Source organism: Lepidochelys olivacea (assembly GCF_965140295.1).
Source record: "Lepidochelys olivacea isolate rLepOli2 genome assembly, chromosome: 24".
In the NCBI taxonomy this organism is placed as follows: Eukaryota; Metazoa; Chordata; order Testudines; family Cheloniidae; genus Lepidochelys; species Lepidochelys olivacea.
The window spans coordinates 13,050,675-13,074,929 of NC_140434.1; the positions used below are offsets into that span (position 1 = coordinate 13,050,675).

Here is a 24,255-nt window from a genome sequence, read left to right on the forward strand (position 1 = left end):
AACCCTGAGATGGCAGGCAGCTGGGGAACAGCCACACATAATGTCGCATGGGGACAGCTCACCTGGCACTGAGATGCAGCCATCTCTGGGGTGGGGCAGCTGGGGAACAGCCGCACTTAACGCCACCTGGCTGAGATGCAGCCACCTCTGGGGCTGGGAATCTGGGAACAGTCACACACAACACCATACAGGGACTGCTCGCCCAGCACTGGGACACAGTCATCTCTGGGATGGGGCAGCTGGGGAACAGCTGTACATAACGCTGCATGGGGACGGCTTGCCTGACACCTCTGGGGTTGGCTTCCCCCTGAACATCCCCTCCCTGACCCTGGCGCTGCCCCTCATACCCGCAGTGCTGGACTGGGATGTGAGTGACTCCTCACTCTTGGCAGATCGCAGCGTGACGGTGTCGGCCCGACGTCCTGCAGGGAGAGGGGAGGGGTGAGAATGTCAGCCCCCCAGTCCTCCCTCAGCCACCCCCGTATCCATCCCCTGCCTGGACCCCACTGATACCCTCCCACTGCTCCTGCCCCCAGCACTGCCCCGAGTCCCCACCTCTGCTCCCGGGAACACCCCAGACAGGCCCCCCAACTCTCCTTCCTTCCCCTGGAAAAAACGGTTCCTGACCTTCCATAACTGCTCTTCCTTGAGGTGCGCTGCTCGTGTCCGTTCCATGCTAGGTGTGCGCGCCCACGGCTGGCTGCCAGAGATTTCTCCCTTAGCAGTGTCCGTAGGGCAGGTTCTGGCACCCCTTGGAGCCCTGTGCCCATTAATGGGGCGTCGCCCCCTCAGTTCCTTCCTGCCAACACTGCCACAGAGGGGCAGGAGGGCGGGTTGTGGGATGGACGTGAGCAGAGCATCCCGAAGAACAGCAGTTACGAGAGGTAGGTACCGTTTTTTCTTCTTCAGGTGCTTGCTCGTGTCGATTCCGGTTAGGTGACTCCCAAGCAGTATCCCTGGATGTGGGCTCTGAGTTCATGGCCGTGCTGCTTGCAACACTGCTCTGTGAAGCTGGCCTCGCCCCGGGCCTGCTGGCTGATGGCGTAGTGGGACGGGAAGGTATGGACCGACGACCAGGTGGCGGCTCTGCAGATACCTCGGATCAGTACCTGTGCGAGGAAAAACGCTGACGAAGCATGCGCTCTGGTGGAATGGGCAGGAAGGATGGCTGGCAGTGACACCTTTGCTTGCTCACAGCAGAGCCTGATGCAGGCAGTTATTCACAAGGAGCTTCTCTGAGCGGACACAGGCAAACTTTTCATCCTGTCCGCCCTGCGATGAGGAGCTGCACTGATTTACAGAAGGGTTTTGTCCACGATGCAGAAGGCTAAGGCCTGCCTAACATCCATAAAGTGTAACCGATGCTCCCTGTTCGCCTTGTGAGGCTTCAGGAAGAAACCCGGTAGGAAGAGGTCCTGATTATTGTGAACTGTGATACCACCTTCGGTAAGAAGGCTGGGTGGGGGCTCAGCTGGACCTCGTCCTTGTAAAACACCATGTAAGGGGGTTCTGACATCAATGCTCTAATCTCAGAGACCCTGTGGGCCGACATGATAGCCGCCAAGAAGGAGACGTCCCACAAGAGAAGCAGCAAAGAACACGAAGTCAGCAGCTCAAAAGGGGGACCCGTGAGCCTCACTAGCACCAAGTTTAGGTCCCAAGGAGGGACAGGATCCCGAACTTGTGGGTATAGCTTCTCCAGACCCTTCAGGAACCTGATCATCATGTCATGAGCAAAGACTGACCTGCCCTGGATCGGCGGGTGAAAGGCTGAGATGGCCAACAAGTGAACCCTGATTGCCAGACCCTGGTGCTTGAGGTGGAGCAGGTAGTCCAAGATGGATTGTAGCAATGACCGGGAGGGAGAAAGACCTCAATCTGCGGCCCTTAATAGATGAAGTGCTTCCACTTGACCAGGTAGGTTGCCCTGGTGGAGGGCTTCCTGACACTCAACAGGATGTATTAGACTTGCTCCGAGCAGGCCTGCTCCTTTGTGTTCAGCCATGCAAAGCCACGCCATCAGATGCAGTGACGCTAGGTTTGGATGGAGCAGACAGCCTTGGTACTGCGAGAGCAAGTCTGGGAAAAGTGGGACCTCTAGTGGGGTTGCCATCAAGAGGTCCGAAAGCCTGCCGCACCAAAGCTGCCATGGCCATGCTGGAGCTACTAGGATGCCTTTTGCTTTGTCCCCGGGAAGGCATACAGCAGGGTTCCATCCAAGGGCGCAGGAAAGCGTTGGACAGGGAGCAGCCAGCTAGCCTGTGAAATGAGCATAACTGCTGACACTTCCTGTTCTGAGTGGCCATGAAGAGGTCCACCTGGGGAGTCCCTCACTTGGGGGAGATCGTGCTGACAACTTCCGAGTGGAGTGACCACTCATGGTGAGAGGAGAAGGACCTGCCGAGGAGATCTGCCTCCGCGTTTCGGGCGCTCGGGAAGCGTGAAGCCTTGAGATGACCAGTCTACTGCACACAGAAGTCCCACAGGCGAAGAGCCTCTCGACACAGGGCAGATGAGGCCCCGTCTTGCTCATAGAAGAACATTGCTGCTGTATTGTTCGTCAAGATCTGCACCACTCTGCCTCTTAGATAGGAAGGAATGCATGGCAAGCCGAGCATATCGCCCTGAGCTCCCTGGCCTTTCTGTGAAGAGAACCAGAGACCTTGGGTACTGCAGCTGCCAAGCTGGGCTCCCCACCCCCGATCCGACACATCAGAGACCAACGTTACCGATAGGACTGGTGCTACGAAGGGGACCCCATCCAGAACAGTCACAGGGCTGGGCACCCAACCAGAGACAACAGGACGTTCGACGGAACTGTGACCATTAGTTACAAGTCGTGAGAAGAACGACGCCAGCCACATCTGGACACTGAGCCACAGCCATGCATGTTGCACCACGTCGGTACACACCACCATGTGAGCCAGCCGCTGGTGGCATACTCGGGTGGCTGGGAGCGGCTGGGCTCTGACATGCCAGGAATTAGGACTCTGGCAGGTAGGCTCTGGCGTGGGTGGAGTCAAGCACTGCTCCTATAAACACTATTCTCTGAACGGGGGACAGAGTCAACTTCTGGTCATTGAGATGCAGGCCTAGATCCCGACACGTGCTGCACGTGAGCCTGGGACCTGCCTCTGACTAGCCAGTCCTCGAGAGATGGGTAGATTTGAATGCCACAGCACCTAAGGGAAGTGGCCACCACCACCATGCACTTCGTGAAGACCCTCGGAGCAGAAGAGAGGCTGAAAGGCAGTGCCGTGAACTAGTCGAGGTGCTGTCCCACCACCAAATGGGGGAATCTCCTGGGGCCATGGAAGTTAAGAATATGGAAGTGGGCGTACGTTAAGTCGAGAGCAGCGTACCAGCCTCCCGAATCCAGAGAGGGGATGATGGAGGCCAGGGAGACCATGCAGAACTTTGATGTCTTCAGATACCTGTTGAGGCGACACAGGCCTAAGATGGGTCTGAGGCCCCCCCTTGGCCTTCGGGATTAGGAAATACCGGAAGTAAAACCCTTTTACCCTCATGTCTAGGGGAACCTCCTACCCGGCCCGCAGACGTAGGAGGGAATCCCCCTCCTGGATGAGGAGCTGCTCGTGAGAAGGGGCCCTGAAGAGGGACAGGGAACTGGGGTGTGAGGGGGGAATGGAGGAAAACTCCAGGGTGTAGCCAACGGCTATGGTGTTGAGCACCCAGCGGCCTGAGGTGACCTTGGCCCATGCAGGAGAAAGGGAGACAGGCGGTCCCGAAACAAATGGGGAGATGGATCCTGGGAGGAGACGGCAACTCCGGCCTCGGGCACACCCTCAGAATACCTGCCGACGGCCTCCTGAGCAGTGCACAGGACCTGGCTGGGCAGCGGTGGGGCAGCGGCATCTAAAGCCCCTGGCTCTGCCACTGAGGGCCGGAGAATCTATGCAACTGGAGTCCCAGATGTTAGCACCGTGTCTCCCCAGCAATGCCTGCTGGCTGCAGTCCCAGGTGTTAGCACTGTGGTGGCCCCGGTGATGGTGAGCAGTGCTGGGAGGAACCCGGAGCTGGTGGGGCTCGCTGTAGGCAGAGGGACAGGGTTGAGTCCGAGCAGGAGGGTTCCGAGGCCCATCTGAGAGAAGAGCTTGGAGATGAATGGCCCTGTTCTTCCAAGTGTGCCGTGAAGCCCTGACAGATCTGGCATTTCTCTTTGATGTGCGATTCCCCCAGAATCAGACAGCTGGTGCGGGGTTCACTGACCGGCATAGGTCTATGGCAGACGGCTGGGATCCCGGGGAAGGGGGCAAGCCCTGTGCCGGGGACAAAGTCCCTAAGGGCACTAACTGTCCCCTTACTAAAACTCAGTGGGGGTGGTTTGGTTGGCTAGCTCTCAGAACCAAAAGGAAGGAGAAGGGTCAATGGGAAATCAGGACCCTGAGACTGACAGTCCCCCGGGGCAATGGGGAGAGGCCAATGCTCCAGGTCAGCCTGATTGACAGGGCGGGCAGGCTAATGAGGGAGTCAGGAGGCCAGGGGGGTCCAGTCCCCCTAGTGAGCTAGAATTGCCTGGGTCAGACAGAGTGGGGCCGAGCTCAGGAGAGAGCAGGGGCCAGAGTGGAGAGGGGGAGCAGGGCCGCGCCGGCCAGAGGGGCCGGAGAAGCAGCCCAGGGAGCAGGTCAGTGCTGGGAGCAGAGCCACAGAAGCAGCCCACAGAGCAGACCTGTGCTGGGATGGGGAGAGCTGCAGCAACTGCAGCCAGAGGGGCCGGAGAAGCAGCCCAGGGGGCTGGAGGCAGAGCAGCAGCATCAGTGGTGAGGCAGAGTGGTGGAGCTGGGGCTGTCGCTGTCCAGAGCCAGAAGCAGCTGGGGAGAGCGAGGGGGACCCCGGGCAGCGGGCCCAGCACAGGGAGACACCCCCAGCCAAGACGCCTGGCAGGCCAGATTTGGGGGGAGATCGTAACCCCGACGGGGCGGGGGCGACGCTGGGAAGAAGGGTCCTGCCACCTAGAGCCTGGGGGCATGTGGCCACCACCAGAGCAAGTGTCCGACCCGCAGCATCCCTGCAGCACAGCCAGGGCCTGGGCAGGGGCCTGGGACGTGTGAGGAACAGGCTGAACTGCCCTGACATCCCCGAGACGCTGGCTGTGACGTCCCCGTGCCACAGAGCGGGGCGACGGGTTTTCCTTTCACCTTTCCCATTTTTTCCTTATTTTTTTAATTGGTTGCTGTTTAATAAATTGTATTTGCTTTGAACTGTTTGTAACAATCAGTGGGTCAGGGAAGTGTCCAGTGCAGAGAGAGCACCCAGAGTGGGGACACCCTAGCCCCTGCCCAAAGTGGGGGTGGAGCCCCCCAGGAATCCTGGGCCCAGCCTTATTGGTGTTACGAGGACTCTGCCAGACAGGAGAGTGGAAGGGGAGCCCTTGAGGTCAGGTAGGCCTCTGGGTAAAGGGAGTGGGAGTGAGGACTCAGATCCTTTCGCTAGCCCATATACCGGGGTCGTGTATAAGCCAGGAAAGTTCCCCACAATAGCGGGACCATCCCCCGCTTACACAACTATCTAACCTACTTATTCACCTAACTAACTACTTCATGATCTAGATCCAAATATATCCAACAACTATAAAGTTACACTGCTCGGAGCACTTTGGAATCGCAAAGGGAGACAAGGAACTGAAGCACCCCATATACCGGCGGCACCCCATATACTGGAGCATGGGTGCAGGGCTCCATGGGGCACCAGAGACGGCCCTACGGATACTGCTAAGGGAAAAATCTCCGACAGCTGGGCCCGTGGGTTTGCGCACACCTAGCATGGAATGGACATGAGCAAGCACTCGAACTTACACCCCTCATCCCCACTCCATGGGGCAGGGGGAGAGACAAAGAGAACAGGAGGAAGAGAGATGTGGGGCTGGGAGGTTGGTGTGGAACTGGGGGGAGATTTGTGGGGCAGGGCTGGAAATGGGAGGCTATGTGGGGCGGGGGGAAGCTGGGAGGCTGTGTGGGTCTGGGGGAAGCTGAGGGGCTGCGTGGGGCAGGAGTCAGGGGGACTGCGTGGGGCAGGGCTCACTCACCTGTCTGCCTGCCCGGGCACTGCACTCTCTTGTGGCTGATGGCGGGTGCCCTGCCCAAGGCCAAGAAGGTTTTCCAGCTTCCGCCCCGCGTCTGGCGCCTGTGGAGAGACAGTGTCAGCCCGACCCATGGCCCTGTCAGCCCCATTCCACACACCCCTGAGGCCACCACCTCCTGGGGCCAGATCGGGGCCGGCACCCCCTGAGAGGAAAGGCCCCCATGCCCCATCCCCTGCCCCCCTGAGCTCACCAGCCCCTACCCCAGAGTCAGCAACCCCAGTGCGGGATTACCTGACATGGGGCGAGTCCAGCATGAGGGGTAGCCTCCCCGGGGGACTCCGTCCAAGCTTGGCCTCAGGGCTCTTGCCCTGGCCAGGGGCCGCATGCTGGGCCTGGGCCTGCGTCCGGGCCTGAGCCTCCTCCAGCGAGAGCAGGCGGGTCGAGGGGCAGCTGCCCAGCAGGGACTTGGGGCGCGGGAGGCAGGAGCGACCTGGGGGACAGGGAGACAGACAGAAGGGGGGTCAGCTGGGCCTGCCCCACAGGAACCTCAGCCCCTCCCTGCAGCACAGCGCCCCCTACTGAGCCCCAAGCCCCTCTCTGCAGCTCCTCCACCCCACTCCCCACAGCATAGTGCCCCCCGCCTAACCCCTAACCCTGTTTCCTGCAGCACAGCACTCCCTGCTGAGCCCCCCACCCCCGCAGCACCCCCTGCTGAGCCCCCCACCCCGCTCCCCACAGCACAGTGCCCCCTGCTCCCCTCCCTGCAACACAGCACCCCCTACTCAGCCCTAAGCACTATGGTGCCCCCTAGTGCTAGCAGCAGGACAGGATTTAACACCCTGGCAGGCCGCAGGGATCCCACTCCTCACACCAGTGAGGGCACTGTGAGCCCATGGGAAGAGGGAGAGGCTCAACCCCGCAGAGAAGCAGCAGCGTAGCTGGGCACTGGGAGCTGTTACCTGGGTGAGGGGCGGGCAGCCAGGTGCCAGTGCAGGGCCCATCCCCCTTAGCATGGCCGGGCGCTGGGCTCCGCAGGTCCCAGCTGGTCAGGGGCAGAAGGCAGCTTCCCTGGGATGTGTGTTGGGGGGTTGCCCCCCTCACTGCAGCTCACGTCGGCCTTGTGCCCAGCCACTCTATGGGCCCCCCAATTCCACACCCCACTGCATTTGGTCGCAGGATTGTCCACCCCCCCTCCCACCACAGGGCTAGCCTGTCTGGGCACCTCCCAGCCTGTCTGGGCATCCCCAGCACCCCCCTCCCCAGCCTGTCTTGGCACTGCCCCACCTCAGCACCCCCTTTCCCAGCCTGCCGTGGCACCCCCTAGCCTTCTGTGGTGCCACCCAGCACCCCTCCAGCATGCCTTGGCACCCCCTACCTCAGGCCCCCCACCTGCCTCAGCACCCCCCTCCCCAGCCTGTCTGGGCACCCCTCCACTTCAGCATCCCCCTTCCCTAGCCTACCTCGCTGCCCCCGAGCATGCCTTGGCACCCACTCATCTCAGCACCCCCCTCCCCAGCCTGTCTCAATGCCCCCAGCACCTGCCTCCCCAGTCTGCCTTGGAAGCCCCCCACTTCAGCAACCTCCCACCCCCACCCCTGCTGGGCTCAGTGTCCCCCCACATCAGGCCCAGTCAATGTCAGCCCCCCCCCAGCAAGTTGTCTCCCCAAGGCGAGCCGCTGGGCGCCGGGCACCATGAATCACCAATGTGGGGCATTGCCAGCTGGGCATTTAATGTTCTCTTGTGCTCAATGGGAGCCAGTTAAACCCAGGACCTGAGCCTCCCTCCCCGGATGGGCAATGCCCCTGTCCTACCCTGCCCCACCCAAGCTCTGAGAGCCCACAGGGCCCCATGCAAGGAGAGCCGTACCGCCCTGCTCCTGCCCCGCAATCAGCGACCTGGGCCACTGGAACCCCCTGCCACTGGGCACCTCCCCACCATAGTGTCTGGGATCGATGCTTATCTGGGGATGCAGCTGACTGCACCAGATTTCAGGGGGTCACGGAGCCACACAGCCCAAGTAGAGGGACACGTGGGCATCAGGGAGGGGGTGGGATGCCAGGGTAGAATGGCCCACAGGCGGCAGGGAGGGGGCAGGATACCGGGGTAGAGGGGCCCGTGTGTGGCAGGGAGGGAGTGGGACACCGGGGTGCATGGGTCCATGAATCTGATCCGGGGCGGGGGGATGACCTCCCCAACCCCTCAGTCCCCCTCCGCTTCCAGGACACCCTCCACCCTGTCTTGCTGCGTCTCCGGCTCCCTCTGGGCCTTGCTCAGGGCTTCGGGCAGGGTGAGCAGCCGGCCGGTCTTGGGGGGCCAGGCCAGCTTCCGGGACGCCGGCTGGGGGGCTGGAGAGAGAACAGGGTTAGAGGGTGGCCTGGGGGGGCAGCATGCCAGAGCCCAGGGGCAACCCCATGCCCAGAGCAGGGCCCCCTCTCCCTGGGCCTGGGACCCTGACACACAGCAGGGGAGGGGGGGACCAGCCCCAGGCCAGGGACCGGGAGGTAGCTGCTGAGAACAGACCGGCTTGCTACACAGGGAGCAAAGCATGGGGCGGGGGTCGCGGCACTGGCTGCCTTACTAGCTCCCCGTTCCCCACTGCCTCCAGACTTCTCCCAGTGGCCCATTGCCTCCCACCCCTCCAAACCCCACTGCCCCCAGCCTTTCCCAGTGTGATGAAGTAGGAATGTTCTTAATGTTCTCTCTGAAAACTGCGGTGTGCCTCAGTTTCCCCTGTGTTACTTGAGTATCTCGGTGGTGGGATAAGGGGAGTATCTAGGTGGTGGAATAAGTGATTGTTGCAGAGACCCACAGAGGGCAGGTGTGACTGCTGGTGGGCTGCAGAGAACGACACGGTGTATCCTGGCAACTGATGGCCAGGCCCACTCCTCTGCAAGAACCAGCCGGAGGTGCTGGTGCAGACCAGGGGACCTGCTGGCGCAGGAAAGAGACAAAGGAAGGAGGAGGGGCAGTGGGCAGCTGAAAGGGTCAGTCTCTTGGTTTGGGACTGGGGGCAGGGCGGAGCCCAGAGCTCTGGGCCTCCCCCTCACCCCCCCAGATGGACTCTGTTGAAAGTTCCTGATTTCTGTGCTAACAAGCTCTGTCCTACGCTGTGTTCCCCACGACTAATAACCTTCCTGTGTCACACTCTGGCTGAGTCCCTGTGACTGCGGAGTGGGGGTACAGGGCCCTTTGAAGGGGGTGAGGGTCCCCAGGTGTCCCTTCCAGGTGGACTCACTGCAGGGAGCTCAAACCCCACTGCCCCCAAACTATCCCCATCACCCCAAACCCCACTGTCCCCAGCCTCCCCAATGCCCCTCCACCCCCCCCCACTGTTGCCAACCTTCCCCAGCTCCCCCTACCCCTACCTCTCAGAATCCCTCAGGTGTCTCATCCATCCTTTGCTGCCCCCATCCCCCCGAGCCCCTTCCTGTGAGACCTCCAAGGACACAAGACAGCAAGATGGCATGAAGCGCAGAGCAGGGTCTGGGGCAGGGTGAGGCAAGGAGACCACCCCCCAAATTCTGCTGGTGGCCCTCCTCCACCCAGGCATCCCACCCAATGCCACTGGGGGCAGGTCCCCACCCTCAGAGCAGCAGCCCCCACCCAGCCCCACCCCAACCCCGCTGCTGGGGGTCAAGGGACAGGTCCCAGTGGGCGGTGCCCAGCAGTGCAGCATCACAAACAAGGCAGCAAAGATCCCAGCCTCCTCTAGGGCACAGCCTGCCCCCACCTCCCGCAGCTCAGCAGCCAGCCAGTCTCTGTATGCCCCCCACTGAGCACCTTGCTACCCCCTGCATGCCCAGAGTCACCCCACGCTGCCCCCCAGCCTGTGCTGTGCTGTCTCCTCCCCCACGCTGCTCCCCCCGGCTGCCCTCTCCACATTGTCCACCCCACACTGTCCCTCCATGCTGCCCCCCTGCACTGCCTCACACGGCCGCCCGTGCCCTCCCCACACCATCCCCCAAGGCCCCCCCACATGCCCCACCTGCGCTGTCCTTGCCGATGGAGGTGAACTTGTCACTGAACAGCACCTGGACGTGGCTGAGCAGGAACTCGACCACAACGGACTGGACCCGCACCTCGTGGAAGGCCTCCGCCCCACTCAGCCCCACGGCCTCCAGCTCCAGGGACCTGGGAGGCAGAGGGGCGCTCAGTGGAGCAGTCTGGGGGATTGGAGCTGGCGCGTTGGGGGGGGAGGGGGGCGCTGGTGGGAAGCACTCAGTGGAGCAGGTTGGGGGGATTGTAGGTGGGGTATGGGCAGGGGATCCAGAAGGGAGCTAGAGGGGGGTCAGAGGGGCAATTACCGGAGCAGGTTGGGGGGATGGTAGCTGGTGCAGGGGACTGGCAGGGGGTCCAGAGGGAAGCCAGGGGGCACTTACCGGAGCAGGTTGGGGGCCCACACGATGGCCAGGTTCTTGACGTGCATGCTGGTGTCTGGGCTGTGCGTGGCTACCCGTGCCAGGTGCCGCAGCAGGAACTCCAGGGTCCTGAGGGGGGCGGCAGCTGGTGAGGGGGACCCGGCCCCAGCCTGCCCTCCAATTACCCACAATCCCACAGGGCCCTGACCCCCTCCAACTGTTATCCACACCTCTTGGGGTCCCCCAGCCCTCAACCACCACCCAGCCGGGCACTAAGCCCTGCCCCAGTCGTCACCCACGGCCCCATGGGGCCCCGACCCTACCAGTCATCACCCACCCACCCCCAGATGTCACCCACACTGCTGCGGAGCCCTGACCTCCCCCCCCACAGCCGTCACCCATGGCCCCGACCCCCCCAGCTGTCACCCACGGGTCTGTGGGGCACCGACCCCCTCCACGGCCCTGTGGGGCAGGTACCTGTAGTGGGGCGGGGGCAGCTGCTGGATGACGTCATGCACCCGCACCAGGCGCTCCTCCTCACTGGGCACTGCCATGGCCTCCTGCAGGGCAAATGGGCTGTTATCTGGGGGGGGCCTCAGGTGTTAACATGGGGGTGGGAGGTTGGGGGGCAGGGAATGCAGGGGTAGGGGAATTGGGGGGCAGGCGTTAACGCAGGGGGATGCGGGGGTGGGGGGTTGGGGGGCAGGGAATGCGGGGGTGGCAGGTTGGGGGGCAGGGAATGCAGGGGTAGGGGAATTGGGGGGCAGGCGTTAACGCAGGGGGATGCGGGGGTGGGGGGTTGGGGGGCAGGGAATGCAGGGGTGGGAGGTTGGGGGGCAGGGAATGCAGGGGTAGGGGAATTGGGGGGCAGGCGGGCGGCTGGTAGGTGAGCAGCGGGTTGGGGGGCAGGCGTTAACGCAGGGGGATGCGGGGGTGGGAGTTCGGGGGGCAGGGAATGCAGGGGTAGGGGAATTGGGGGTCAGGCGTTAACGCAGGGGGATGCAGGGGTAGGGGAATTGGGGGGCAGGGAATGCAGGGGTGGGAGGTTGGGGGGCAGGGAATGCAGGGGTAGGGGAATTGGGGGGCAGGCGTTAACGCAGGGGGATGCGGGGGTGGGGGGTTGGGGGGCAGGGAATGCAGGGGTAGGGGAATTGGGGGGCGGGGAATGCGGGGGTGGGAGTTCGGGGGGCAGGGAATGCGGGGGTGGGGAGTTGGGGGGCAGGCGGGGGGCATCCCGGGCTCACCGCGAACTTGTGGTAGAGCTGGTAGGTGAGCAGCGGGTTGGGCAGCTCGCGGAAGTACAGCTTGCACAGGGAGCTCACGCAGTGGATGTCCTGCAGGTAGGTCGCCCGGCCCAGCTCTGGCACCCGCTCGCTGTCGAACTCGTGCCTGATGGAAGGGGAGAGCGGGTATGGGCGGGCCAGCGTCTGCCCCCAACCCCTGCCCCCTAACCCAGCCACCCAACCCTGCCCCCCAACCCTGCTCTCCCGTGCCCTGCCCCCTACACCCTGACCTCAATCCCTCCCCCCAACCCTGCCCGCTACACCCTGTGCCCTACAGTCTGCCCCCAGACCCTGCCGCCCTGCCTCCTAAGCCAGCTCCCCCTGGGCCCAGCCCCCTAACTCTTCTCCCTGCACCCTTCTTCCCTTGCCCTGCCTCTTCACCTTACTCCCTAACCCTGGGGGCCAGTCTGGTACCACCCCACACAGTGCCCTGAACCCCCCAACCCTTCCCTATCTATTGCTGTGCCCTGCGCCTGTCCTGTGCCCAAATCCCCCCCGCTGCCTGCCACTCCCCTGTGCCCCCCGTCCTGTCCCCCCCCCCCCGCTAGGCACCCCCAGCTCCCCAGGCCCCACCGCAGCTTCTGGATGTTGGAGGCAACGCCCGAGAGGCGATAGATCCCGTCCACCAGGCCATGCTTCTCGATGAACTCCGAGCAGCAGCGCAGGACCTGGGGAACTGCAGGAGGCACGAGGTAAGCAGATGTCATGGGAATGGACGGCGGCACCAAGACCTCCAGCGCCAGGCCAGGAGGGGGCGGCGGGGGGGGCAGCATAGCTGGGGGATGGGATGTGGCACCCTGTAGCGCCAGGCCGGGAGATGGGTCGTGGCCAGGGCGCACCCAGGGGGGAAGGGAGGCAGTGCCCCGTAGTGCCAGGCTTAGAGACGGGGTGTAGCCAGGATACGGGGTGCAGCCGGGGGGGATGGGAGGCAGCACCCCATAGTGCCATACCAGGAGATGGGGCATGGGCGGAGGATGGGGCGTGGTCAGGGGGAATGGGAGGCAGTGCCCCATAGCGCCAGGCTGTGGGAGAGGTGTGGGCAGGGGGATGGGAGGCAGCACCCCATAGCAACAGGCTGGGAGACGGGGTACAGCCGGGGGATTGGAGGAAGTGCCCCATAACCCCGGGCAGGGAGCCGAGATCTGGCCAGGGGGATGGGAGGCAATCCCTCACAGCACAAGGCCAGGAGAAGCAGCGTGGCAGGTGGATGGAGATAACGCCCTGTATGCCAGGGGTCTCACCATCGTGCCCCGAGTTCAGGAGGTGCTCCCCCAGGTCACAGCCGAAGACACGCTCACGCAGGATCCCGCGCTGCTTCAGTCGCTGCTTGCTGGGCCGCGACTTTATGAAGGTGCGAAGGAAACCGAGGAGCTTCCCGTGCTTCTTACACACTGTGTCACGAACTGGGAACAGCCACACATAACACTGCATGAGGACAGCTCGCCCGGCACTGGGACACAGCCACCTCTGGGGCGGGGCAGCTGGGAACAGCCGCACATAACACTGCACGGGGACAGCTCGCCCGACACTGGGACACAGCCACCTCTGGGGCGGGGCAGCCAGGAAGAGCCACACAACACCGAACAGGGATAGTTCACCCCACGCTAGGACGCAGCCACCTCTTGGGCAGGGCAGCCAGAAACAGTGGCACATAACACTGCATGGGGACAGCTTGTCCAGCACTGGGATGCAGCCACCTCTGTGACGGGGCAGCCAGGAACAGCCGCACATAACACCTCATGAGTATGGTTCACCTGGCCCTGGGACGCAGCCACATCTGGGGTAGGGCGGACAGTAACAGCCACACATAACACCACATGGGGACGGCTTGCTCGGTGCTTGGACACAGCCACTTCTGGGGTGGGGCAGCTGGGAACAGTGGCACATAGCCCTACACAGGAACACATCTCCTGGTTCTGGGACGCAGCCACCTCTGGGGCGGGGAACCCTGGAACAGCCGCACATAATACTACACAGGGACAGCTCGTCCGGCGCTGGGATGCAACCACCTCTGGGGCAGGGCAACCAGGAACAGCCGCACAACACCGAACAGGGATAGTTCACCCCACGCTAGGACGCAGCCACCTCTTGGGCAGGGCAGCCAGAAACAGTGGCACATAACACTGCATGGGGACAGCTTGTCCAGCACTGGGATGCAGCCACCTCTGTGACGGGGCAGCCAGGAACAGCCGCACATAACACCTCATGAGTATGGTTCACCTGGCCCTGGGACGCAGCCACATCTGGGGTAGGGCGGACAGTAACAGCCACACATAACACCACATGGGGACGGCTTGCTCGGTGCTTGGACACAGCCACTTCTGGGGTGGGGCAGCTGGGAACAGTGGCACATAGCCCTACACAGGAACACATCTCCTGGTTCTGGGACGCAGCCACCTCTGGGGCGGGGAACCCTGGAACAGCCGCACATAATACTACACAGGGACAGCTCGTCCGGCGCTGGGATGCAACCACCTCTGGGGCAGGGCAACCAGGAACAGCCGCACATAACACCACACAGGGACAGCTCACCCAGTAATGGGACGCAGTCACCACTGAGGCGGGGCAGAGGGGAACAGCCACACATAACCACCACAAGAGGATGGTTCACTTGGCCCTGAGACACAGCCACCTCTGGGGCAGGGCAGCTGGGAACAGCCGCACATAAACCCGCACAGGAATGCAGCCACCTCTGGGGCGGGGCAGTCACGAAGAGCCACACATAATACCATATGGGGACAGCTCATTCGGTACTAAGATACAGCCATGTCTGGGGCAGCGCAGGTGGGAAAAGTGGCATATAATGCTGCATGGGGACATATTGCTACGTGCTACCCCAGGGCAGTGGCCTTGTCCTCTATCAAGGCAAACACCGTGGCAGACACACTGCTGACCATTTTCAGCAGAGTGGAGTTCCCCAAGTGGGTCCTTACAGACCAGGGGTCCAACTTCATGTCAACCCTGCTCCCGTGCTTGTGGGAGCAGTGTGGGGTCCGGCACTTCTCGGCCTCAGCGTATAACCCTCAGTCCAATGGGCTGGTGGAGAGGTTCAATGGGACCCTAAAGATGATGCTGAAAACCTTTATGGACAAGTATTTACCCCACCTGCTGTTTGTACACAGGGAAATGCCCCAGGAATCCACAGGGTTTTCCCCATTCGAGTTGCTGTATGGGAGGAGAGTGAGGGGAGCCCGGACTTGATGAGGGATGAGTGGGAGGGGAAGGCCTCCCCCGATGGAGAATCAGTGGTGGAGTATGTACTGACCTTCTGGGAAAGGCTCGTGGAGCTTATGGGCTTGGCCAGGGGAAACCTAGCCAGGGCACAGAGGAAGCAGAAGGTCTGGTACGACCACTCAGCACATGTCCGCTCCTATGGTACCGGGGACCAGGTGATGCTTCTCATCCCCATGAGGAAGAATGATCTGCAAGCTGCCTGGTCATCAGACAGGTAAACGAGGTGAACTGTGTAGAGGAACTGTCCACCGGGTGCTGCATTCATACCCCGTCCCCTGTGTGCCCCCAAACTCCAACTGGCCTGGGCTCACTAACCTGGCTGTTCACCAGATGGAGACGGGAGCCAACCCCCCCATCAGGTGTTCCCCATTCAGGGTCTCTGAGAAAGCAGCCCAGGACTTGGAGAGACAGGTCGGAGACATGCTGGATTTAGGGGTGATCCAGCCGTCCTCCAGCCCCTGGGCCTCTCCCATAGTGCTGGTCCCCAAGAAGGACGGATCAATCTGGTTTTGTGTGGACTATCGGAAGCTCAATGCCGTCACCATGTCCAATGCCTATCCCATGCCTAGGTCCGATGAGATCCTTGACAAGTTGTGGGGTGCCCGGTACCTCACTACTATGGATCACACCAAAGGCTACTGGCAGGTGCCTTTGGACCCAGAGGCCAGGGCAAAGTCTGCCTTTCATAGAATCATAGAATATCAGGGTTGGAAGGGACCTCAGGAGGTCATCTAGTCCAACCTCCTGCTCAAAGCAGGACCAATCCCCAATTAAATCATCCCAGCCAGGGCTTTGTAAAGCCTGACCTTAAAAACTTCTAAGGAAGGAGATTTCACCACTTCCCTAGGTAACGCATTCCAGTGTTTCACCACCCTCCTAGTGAAAAAGTTTTTCCTAATATCCAACCTAAACCTCCCCCACTGCAACTTGAGACCATTACTCCTTGTCCTGTCCTCTTCTACCACTGAGAATAGTCTAGAACCATCCTCTCTGGAAACACCTCTCAGGTAGTTAAAAGCAGCTATCAAATCCCCCTTCATTCTTCTCTTCTGCAGACTAAACAATCCCAGTTCCCTCAGCCTCTCCTCATAACTCATGTGTTCCAGACCCTTAATCATTTTTGTTGCCCTTCGCTGGACTCTCTCCAATTTATCTACATCCTTCTTGTAGTGTGGGGCCCAAAACTGGACACAGTACTCCAGATGAGGCCTCACCAATGTCGAATAGAGGGGAACGATCACGTCCCTCGATCTGCTCGCTATGCCCCTACTTACACATCCCAAAATGCCATTGGCCTTCTTGGCTACAAGGGCACACTGCTGACTCATATCCAGCTTCTCGTCCACTGTCACCCCTAGGTCCTTTTCCGCAGAACTGCTGCCTAGCCATTCGGTCCCTAGTCTGTAGCTCTGCATTGGGTTCTTCCGTCCTAAATGCAGGACCCTGCACTTATCCTTATTGAACCTCATCAGATTTCTTTTGGCCCAATCCTCCAATTTGTCTAGGTCCCTCTGTATCCTATCCCTGCCCTCCAGCGTATCTACCACTCCTCCCAGTTTAATATCATCCGCCTTTACCTCCCCCACCCCCGGGCTCTTCGAGTTCCTAGTCCTGCCTTTTGGCCTCAAGGGGGCACCTGCCACCTTCCAGCACCTGGTGGATCAGTTACTAAGGGGGATGGAGGACTTTGCTCTAGCCCAGTGCTTCTCAAGCTCTCTGATGTGCGGGACCAGCAATTTTTTTCCCCAACGTGTGCGCAGACCAGCAGCCGATGGCTCGCGGACCGGCACTGGTCCGCGGACCACAACTTTGAGTAGCACTGCTCTACCGTATATTGACGATATCTGTGTCTTTAGCCAGACCTGGGAGGACCACGTGTCCCAAGTGAAGAGGGTGCTGGGTTGCCTCCAGGATGCAGGGCTGACCATAAAAGCTGGAAAGTGCAAGGTAGGGATGGCAGAGGTGACATACCTGGGCCACAAGGTGGGGAGCAGCCACCTGAAGCTGGAGCCGGCCAAAGTGAAGGCAATCAAGGACTGGCCTGCTCCCCAGACTAAGAAGCAGGTCCAGGCTTTCATTGAGATGGTGGGGTACTACTGGAGGTTTGTGCCCCACTTAAGCTCCCTGGCAGCTCCCCTCACGGAGCTTTGTAGGAAGGGGAAGCTGGATAAGATGGTCTGGACCAAGCAGTGCCAGAGGGCTCTCTGTGTGCTGAAGGGCGCACTTATCCAAAGCCCGGTGCTGGTAAACCCAGATTTTAACAAACCCTTCCTGGTGTTCACCAACGCCTCAGACACAAGGCTGGGTGCGGTGCTGATGCAAACTCATACTAAGGGGGAGAGACACCCCATTGTGTACCTGAGCAAGAAGCTGCTGCCCCGGGAGTAGCACTATGCAGCCATAGAGAAGGAACGCCTGGCCATGGTGTGGGCCCTTAAAAAGCTGAAGCCGTATCTATTTGGGTGGCACTTTACTGTGTACACTGACCATTCACCCCTGATGTGGCTGCACCTAATGAAAGGGGCTAATGCCAAGCTGCTGACATGGGGCCTTCTCCTCCAGGGTTATGACATGGAGGAAGTCCATGTGTGGGGGAGTGCCAATGTTATAGCCTATGCTTTATCATGGGGCGGGGGCCCTGAACTTCCCCAGGTCACTGGCTAAGTGACCCCGCTCAGTTCAGACTCGAAGGGGGGAGAGATGTGACTAAGTGGGGGATTTTCGTGGTTTTTTCAATAGTTTGCATGCACAGGGGGTGGGACTCAGTTTCCCTGGGCATTACTGGTTTAACGAGGTGGTGGAAGAGGGAGTTTGTTGTTACAGAGGATCAGTGACAGAACTTGGGACCTTGGCCAATGGCCGGGAGAATGGGTACCCCAGATACTGGTGACCTGGCGACCAGGATGCCCAGCTCAGACGCCACAGCCAGTGGGCTGTGCAAAGTGGACCCTGGTCAGCTGACCAGCCAGAGGGGTACAAAGCAGGGCTGAGAGGAGAGGAGCCCCAGGCGACCCTATTTACCTGGACAAAAGACAAAGGACAGAGGCGGGGCTTGGGGGCAGGTGATATCGGAAGCCCAGCTGGAAGGAGGGGTTCTCTGGGCTGGCAGTGGAGAGCAGGCAGAGCCCCCCTGGATGCAGGGGAGGCTTAGATGTGCTGTGCTGGGGGAGGCCAGGCCTGAGGCCCTGAGAGTTTCCTCTGCTGGGTTCAGACGCTCAATAAACCCTCCTGTGTTACACTGGCTGAGAGTCGCTCCGGTCTAGAGAACAGGGGGGGCATTACTCCCTCTGGGCACGGAGGTCCTGGGGGTCCAGAGCGAATGGACTCCCTGAGGGGGCCCATGGAGAGAGTCAGGCGTGCTAAGGCTCAGAGGTGCGGTTCCAGGATGTGGAGGGGCTTAACCCCCAAGACAGAGTGGACCCCTGAGAAGGGCTGTCTCACTGAAGGGGGTTCCCCCCAGGGACCGTACAGGGCCAAGAGTGGGTACGACCTGGGAGTCTGTGACAATCACCACATGGGAACAGCTCGCCCAACATCGGTACGCAGACACCTCTGGGGCAGGGCAGCTAGGAACAGCATCACATGCCACCACTTGGGGACAGCTTGTCTGGCCACCTCTGGGGCAGGGCAGCAAGGACAGCAGCAAATAACACCACACGGGGACAGCTTGCTTGGCACTGGGACGCAGCCACCTCTGGGTTGGGGCATCTGGGAACAGCCGCATGTAACACCTCACAGGGACAGCTTGCCCACCGCTGGGATGCAGCCTCCTCTGGAGCAAGGCAGCCAGGAACAGCCGCACATACCACCACACGGGTACAGCTCGGCTGGTGCTGGGAGGCAGCCAAGCTCCCAGGCACCCAGCCCACCCCACCTCCTCCTCCTCTGTCTCTGCCTCCTCCCCTGAACGCACCGCATCCCTGCTCCTTCACCTATCTCCCAGTGCTTGCCACCACCAAACAGCTGTAGCAAGCTCTGGGAGGGAGGGGGGAGGAGGGGAAAGTGGAACGCTCAGGGGAGGAGGCAGGGAAGAGGCGGAGCCGGGGTGGGGATTTGGGGAAGGGGTTGGAATGGGGGCAGGAGGGGGCAGGGCTGGGGTGGAATTGGGGTGGGACTGGGGGCAGAAGGGGGTCGAACACCCACCAGCACCAGTAGAAGTCAGCGCCTATGGGGCGGGCATCCAGAAACAGCTGCACATAACACCACATGGGGACGGCTCGCCCGGTGCTTGGACGCAGCCACCTCTGGAGTGGGGCACCCGGAAACAACTGCACATAACACCTCACAGGGACCGTTCGCCTGGCGCTGGGATACAGCCCCCTCTGGAGTGGGGTAGCCAGCAAAACCCGCACATAACGCTACACGGGGACAGCTTGCCCAGCGTTAGGACACAGCCACCTCTGGGGCGGAGCAGTCGGGAACAGCCGCACAGAAACCCGCACAGGGAGTTTCGCCTAGCACTGGGACACAGCCACCTCTCGGGCACAGCAGACAGGAACAGTTACACATAACACCACACAGGGACAGCTCACCTGGCACTGGGACGCAGCCATTTCTGGGGTAGGGCGGACAGGAACAGCCACACAACACCACATGGGGACGGCTCTTTCTGTGCTGGGACAAAGCCACCTCTGGGGCGGGGCAAGTGGAAACAGCTGTATATAATGCTGCATGGGGACAGCTTGCCCAGCGCTGGGATGCAGAATGTTATTGTAGTGTTTCCCCCTGCCTCCCTTGTTTAGGCCCTCTATACCAGCTGTACTTACCCAACGTCGGGGAGAGGGGCCCCTGAGGCGGGAGGACCCCAGGGATGCTGGTGCCCATCCCGTCTGTGTCTGTTGGGGGGAACAGAGGGGAAGAAAAGGGGTTGGGATGGTGGAGACAGAGCCCCCCCCCCAGCACCCCAGATAAGGGTCACCCTGGGTCGCCCCTCCATGGAGCAGACATGGCCCGGCCCTGCTGAGCACCAGAACCCAAGACGTGTTGCAGAGTGCCGGAAAGACCCTGGAGTCCTTGGGGAGACCCCAGCTAGGGGGAAAAGGATGCCCCCATATACCAACCCCCATATACCCCCTTACCCAATCCCTGAACCCCATCCACTCTGCACCCTGACACCCCAGTGCCCCCTGCCCCACTGCTATATCCCATCCCCTCCATAACCCACAATCCTGGCTACACCCCTACACCCTGTCCCCGCCATACCCCAACACCCCCTTACCCCGCCCCTGCATCCCATCCCCTCCGTACTCTGACACCCCAGTGCCCCCTAACCCCTGTCCTCTCCATACCCCCACATCCTCTGCCACACCCCTACAACCCAAACCCCGGGACACCCTTTCACCCCCTTACCACACCCCACAACCCATCCCCTCTGTACCCTGACATCCCAGCACCCCCTAACACCGTCCCCTCCATACCCCCATAACCCAGCACCCCCTGCCCCACCTACACCCCATCCCCTCCATGCACCCACACCCCAGTACCCTCTGCCCAACCTCTACACCCTGTCCCCCCACACTCCTGCCCTACCCCTACACCCCGTCCCCTCCATGCCCCCAAACCCCAGCACCCCTTACCCACCTCCTCTGTACCTCACAATCCAGCACCCCTTACCCCACCCCCTCCTTACCCCAACACACCATCTCCTCCCAACTCCCTGCCCCCACCCCAGCTTCCCAATATCCCCCATACACCTGCACCCCTCACCCTGTCTCCCCCTAAACACCCTGCCCCCTACCCCCCCAAGTCCCCAAGGCCACCTTTTTGTGGAGGAGCAGCACCCCAGCTGTGGGACCCAGGCATCACCTGCTTTGAGCCCTAGCGCCAGGCGGTCCGGAAAGAGCTCAACACACTCGCTGGGGAAGAAGCCGACCTGGCGAGACAGACAGATGGAGTCAGGGTCCACTGCCCCACCCCCAATAGCTGAACATGGGGGTGTGATGTATTGACATGAACTGTGACTGTATAGATCATTGTTGCAACCAATGTCCTATAGTGGCACCAAATCTTGTACAAAGGAGGTCAAGCAAGGTGTCTATGAAAAGGTTATGATCTGTTGGTTATGATTATGCTGTCTATATGCCTGTATCATTTTTTTAATTTAAAGTTATAAGTATTGGCTCTATACTGTCTGTATTTCAAACTTGTGCTATGCTTCTGGGTGACACCCCAGACAGTGTGGCATCAGCACAGCCTAGCCTGCTTGATGGCCCATTATGGACCATCAGCTACACAACTGACCCATTGAGAGAAGGTGGATACACCTTAGGACTCAGCAAGGCAGCAGGGACCTGCCTATGGAGAGAACTCTGAGGCTTTCAAGCCGTGTGCTGGCCAGCTTGTGTTTAAAACAAAGGACGCACAGGCTGCATGGTAAGGGACTAGAAAAGGCAGCTGCATCTTCTCCATCTTGTCTTCAATCCTGCTTCTTATCTCTGGAGGAACTGTGCTACAAACTGAAGCTCTGAACGAAGGACTGAATGACCCATCCCAGCTGTGGATGTTCTCCAGAGACTTGATTTGAACCTGCAGCTTATTCCATCGCTGCTACAAGCCTGAACCAAGAACTTTGCCATTACTTTGTGTAATTGATTTCTTTAACGAATTTTAACTCTCATCTATATTTCTTTCTTTTTATGAATAAACCTTTAGATTCTAAAGGATTGGCAACAGCATGATTTGTGGGTAAGATCTGACTTGTATATTGACCTGGGTCTGGGGCTTGGTCCTTTGGGATCGGGAGAACCTTTTTTTGGTTACTGAGGTATTGGTTTTCATAACCATTTGTCCCCACAATGAGGGGCACTGGTGGTGATACTGAGAAGAAACTGGAGTGCCTGAGGGAATTGCTTGTGTGACTTCTGGTTAGCCAGTGCGGTGAAACCAAAGTCCTCTCTGTTTGGTTGGTTTGGTGTGCCTTAGTAGTGAAGGAACCTCCAGCCTCGGGCTGTGACTGCCCTGCTCTAAGCAATTTGTCCTGAACTGATACTCTCAGTGTGTCCTGCCAAAGGCTGCTTTGTTACAGGAGGATCCCCACACGCTACCCCAAGACGGACACCCACTCGTCCCGTGTGGTAAATTCCTGCCCCACCCCCCGGATGGCATGGGGATCTGTCCATGTGACATGATGGAGGCCACTGGACACGATGAACCCCAGGGCTGAATCTGGAGCAGCCAAAGGTGTGAACTCAATGTGCATTCCTTAAACTGAATTAAGCCCCTGGGTGGGTGCTTAGCCTCCCAATGGCAGCAGTTCTTCCTAATCCACTTCCAAAGGGAGTGACGCTCACCCAGCTGCTGCCCACTCCCATTCGGAAGGAAAACGTTGTGATGAAGTGGAGTTTTCCTCCTTGTTACATTGTACATGAGCCTATGTGAGTCTTACTGTTTTGCATGAATATTGTGTGTGCCTCAGTTTCCCTGTGTACTGCACCAATGCCTTGGTAGTGGGAATAAGGGTGTGTGACTTTTGCTGAGACCCTTGGAGCAGTTGAGGCAGCTCCAGCTGCCTGCACATATGTTATGGCTTCATAACTTGAGACCCGGTAGAGGGGTGTGACCAGGGGACACATTGCCCGGGAAGCGAGACAAAGACCAGGAGGGAGGGCTACAGGTGTGTTGGAGGTCAGGTCTCTGGTAGCTGGGCAGTCAGCTTTGGGGGACTTGGAGATGGGGGAGTCCAGGGCATCCTGCCCGGGGTCCCCCCAAAATAGACTTTGCTGAAAGTCAATGATTTCTGTGCTAACAAACTCTGTTCTTTGCTGTGTTCCTGTTGACTAATAAGCCTTCTGTTTTACTCACTGGTTGAGAGTCACTGCTGGCTGCAGCGTGGGGGTGCAGGGCTCTCTGACTTCCCCAGAGGTCCTGTCCAGCTTGACTCGCCAAGGGGAAGTGTATGGTATGAACAGGGATGCTGCATGCTCTGAGGTCAGACCAGGAAGGCCATAGCCAAGGAGGCTCCTTGCTGTGGGCAGTGTGCCCTGAGGGGAGTCACGCCACCCCAGAGTCCTGACTGGCTTCATACAGAGCAGGTCCGGCACATCGGGCCTGTGACTCCGTCACAACTTCCACACCGCCATTTAACTAATCCACTTTAACATCCAATCAGGATTAACCTACTACCAGTGAATCCAGATTAACGCACCAATTGCAAATCTGGATTTCTTTCCTAATCCATTTTCCTGGCAAATCTGGATTAACCAACCTAGAGTGAATGTATATTACCCCACCAACAGCAAATCTGGATTTCCTGACCTAATCCACTTTAATAATGAATCTGTATTAAACCATCACCAGTGAATCCAGATTTCCTTTCCTAAACCACTTTAACTGCGAATTCGGATTAACCTAACAACAGCAAATCCAAATTAACTCACCAACACTAAATCCGAATTAACCCTCCACCCATGAATCTGGATGCCCGTTCCTGCGTGTCAATGGCTATGACAGACCCTCTGCCCCCAGAGCCCCCTGGTGTAGATGCAGCCTACGCCAACAGAGGCTCTTCTGCAGGCGCATACATACACACCCAGCACGGCACACCGATGGAAGCCCTCCTCTGTCGACACAGCTGGGTCTGTTCTGCTCTGGCCTGGGATGGGAAGGTCTGACACCCCAGACTGAGGGAGCTGTACCAGGATCAATTTTCAGAGTAGACCAAGCCCAAGTTAAATCGCATTCAGTTCCTCCTCCCAAACTGAAGCAGCCTGAATTCCGTTTAGCTTCATTCCCTTGCTAAGTGGGTTCGCCTCCTTGGGGCCAGGCAACTGCAGTGCAGATGGCAAGCATCCACCTGGGCAGCTAGTGAGCAATGGTTAAGCCCGCGTGACGCCCCGTACCAGGCCTGCCAGGCATCTGGGCCATGGGGGCTCACTGCCATAGCCGGGGGGGAAGTCAGCCATGGGGTGCGTGCTGGGGGGACCCAGTGGCAGGACCAGGGACCAGACACTGCCCAGACCCCAGGAGCCAGTGGGGCAGCTCAGCCGGAGCGGCGACTCCCCATGCCCCGAGCTGCCCCCCACCCTGCATTCCCACCCCCCCATGTGCCCCCATGCCCCTGGCTCTCCCATGCAGTCCCCCCCACGGTGACCCAGGCATGGGGGGGCAATGTCCAGCAGGAAGCCCTCCCCCTCCCCCTCGCAGACCCTCCCCAAGCCCCACACCCACCTGGAAGCCGTGCTTTCCTCGCCACCAGCTGATCTCCTCCTTGGGGGGCATGTCGATTACTGACACAATGTCCCCGACCTGCGCTGAGCAGAGAGACAGTCAGGGGGACCCCGAGCCCCACAGGGCAGTGCCCCAGAGGGGGTTCTGGAGTTGTGAGCTTCCCCAGGGCAG

General features: G+C 60.0%; 1 protein-coding gene across 4 annotated transcripts in view; it reads right to left on the bottom strand.

Annotated features, from left to right (window-relative positions):
- The window catches only part of ARHGAP33 (Rho GTPase activating protein 33), a 47,734-nt gene that overhangs the window by 7,416 nt on the left and 16,063 nt on the right, over positions 1-24,255 (bottom strand). For 3 of the 4 annotated variants that reach the window (XM_084613186.1, XM_084613184.1, XM_084613187.1), the window contains exons 8-20: positions 24,085-24,162; positions 20,725-20,791; positions 19,686-19,754; positions 12,927-13,088; positions 12,259-12,361; positions 11,647-11,791; positions 10,880-10,962; positions 10,424-10,531; positions 10,030-10,175; positions 6,335-6,533; positions 6,047-6,144; positions 348-422; positions 63-161 (exon numbers count right to left, since the gene is read on the bottom strand). In XM_084613186.1, coding sequence (XP_084469312.1) covers positions 63-161; positions 348-422; positions 6,047-6,144; positions 6,335-6,533; positions 10,030-10,175; positions 10,424-10,531; positions 10,880-10,962; positions 11,647-11,791; positions 12,259-12,361; positions 12,927-13,088; positions 19,686-19,754; positions 20,725-20,791; positions 24,085-24,162 — 1,432 coding nt within the window. The remainder of the gene's footprint in view (positions 1-62; positions 162-347; positions 423-6,046; positions 6,145-6,334; positions 6,534-10,029; positions 10,176-10,423; positions 10,532-10,879; positions 10,963-11,646; positions 11,792-12,258; positions 12,362-12,926; positions 13,089-19,685; positions 19,755-20,724; positions 20,792-24,084; positions 24,163-24,255) is intronic. The other variant, XM_084613185.1, reaches the window with a different exon arrangement.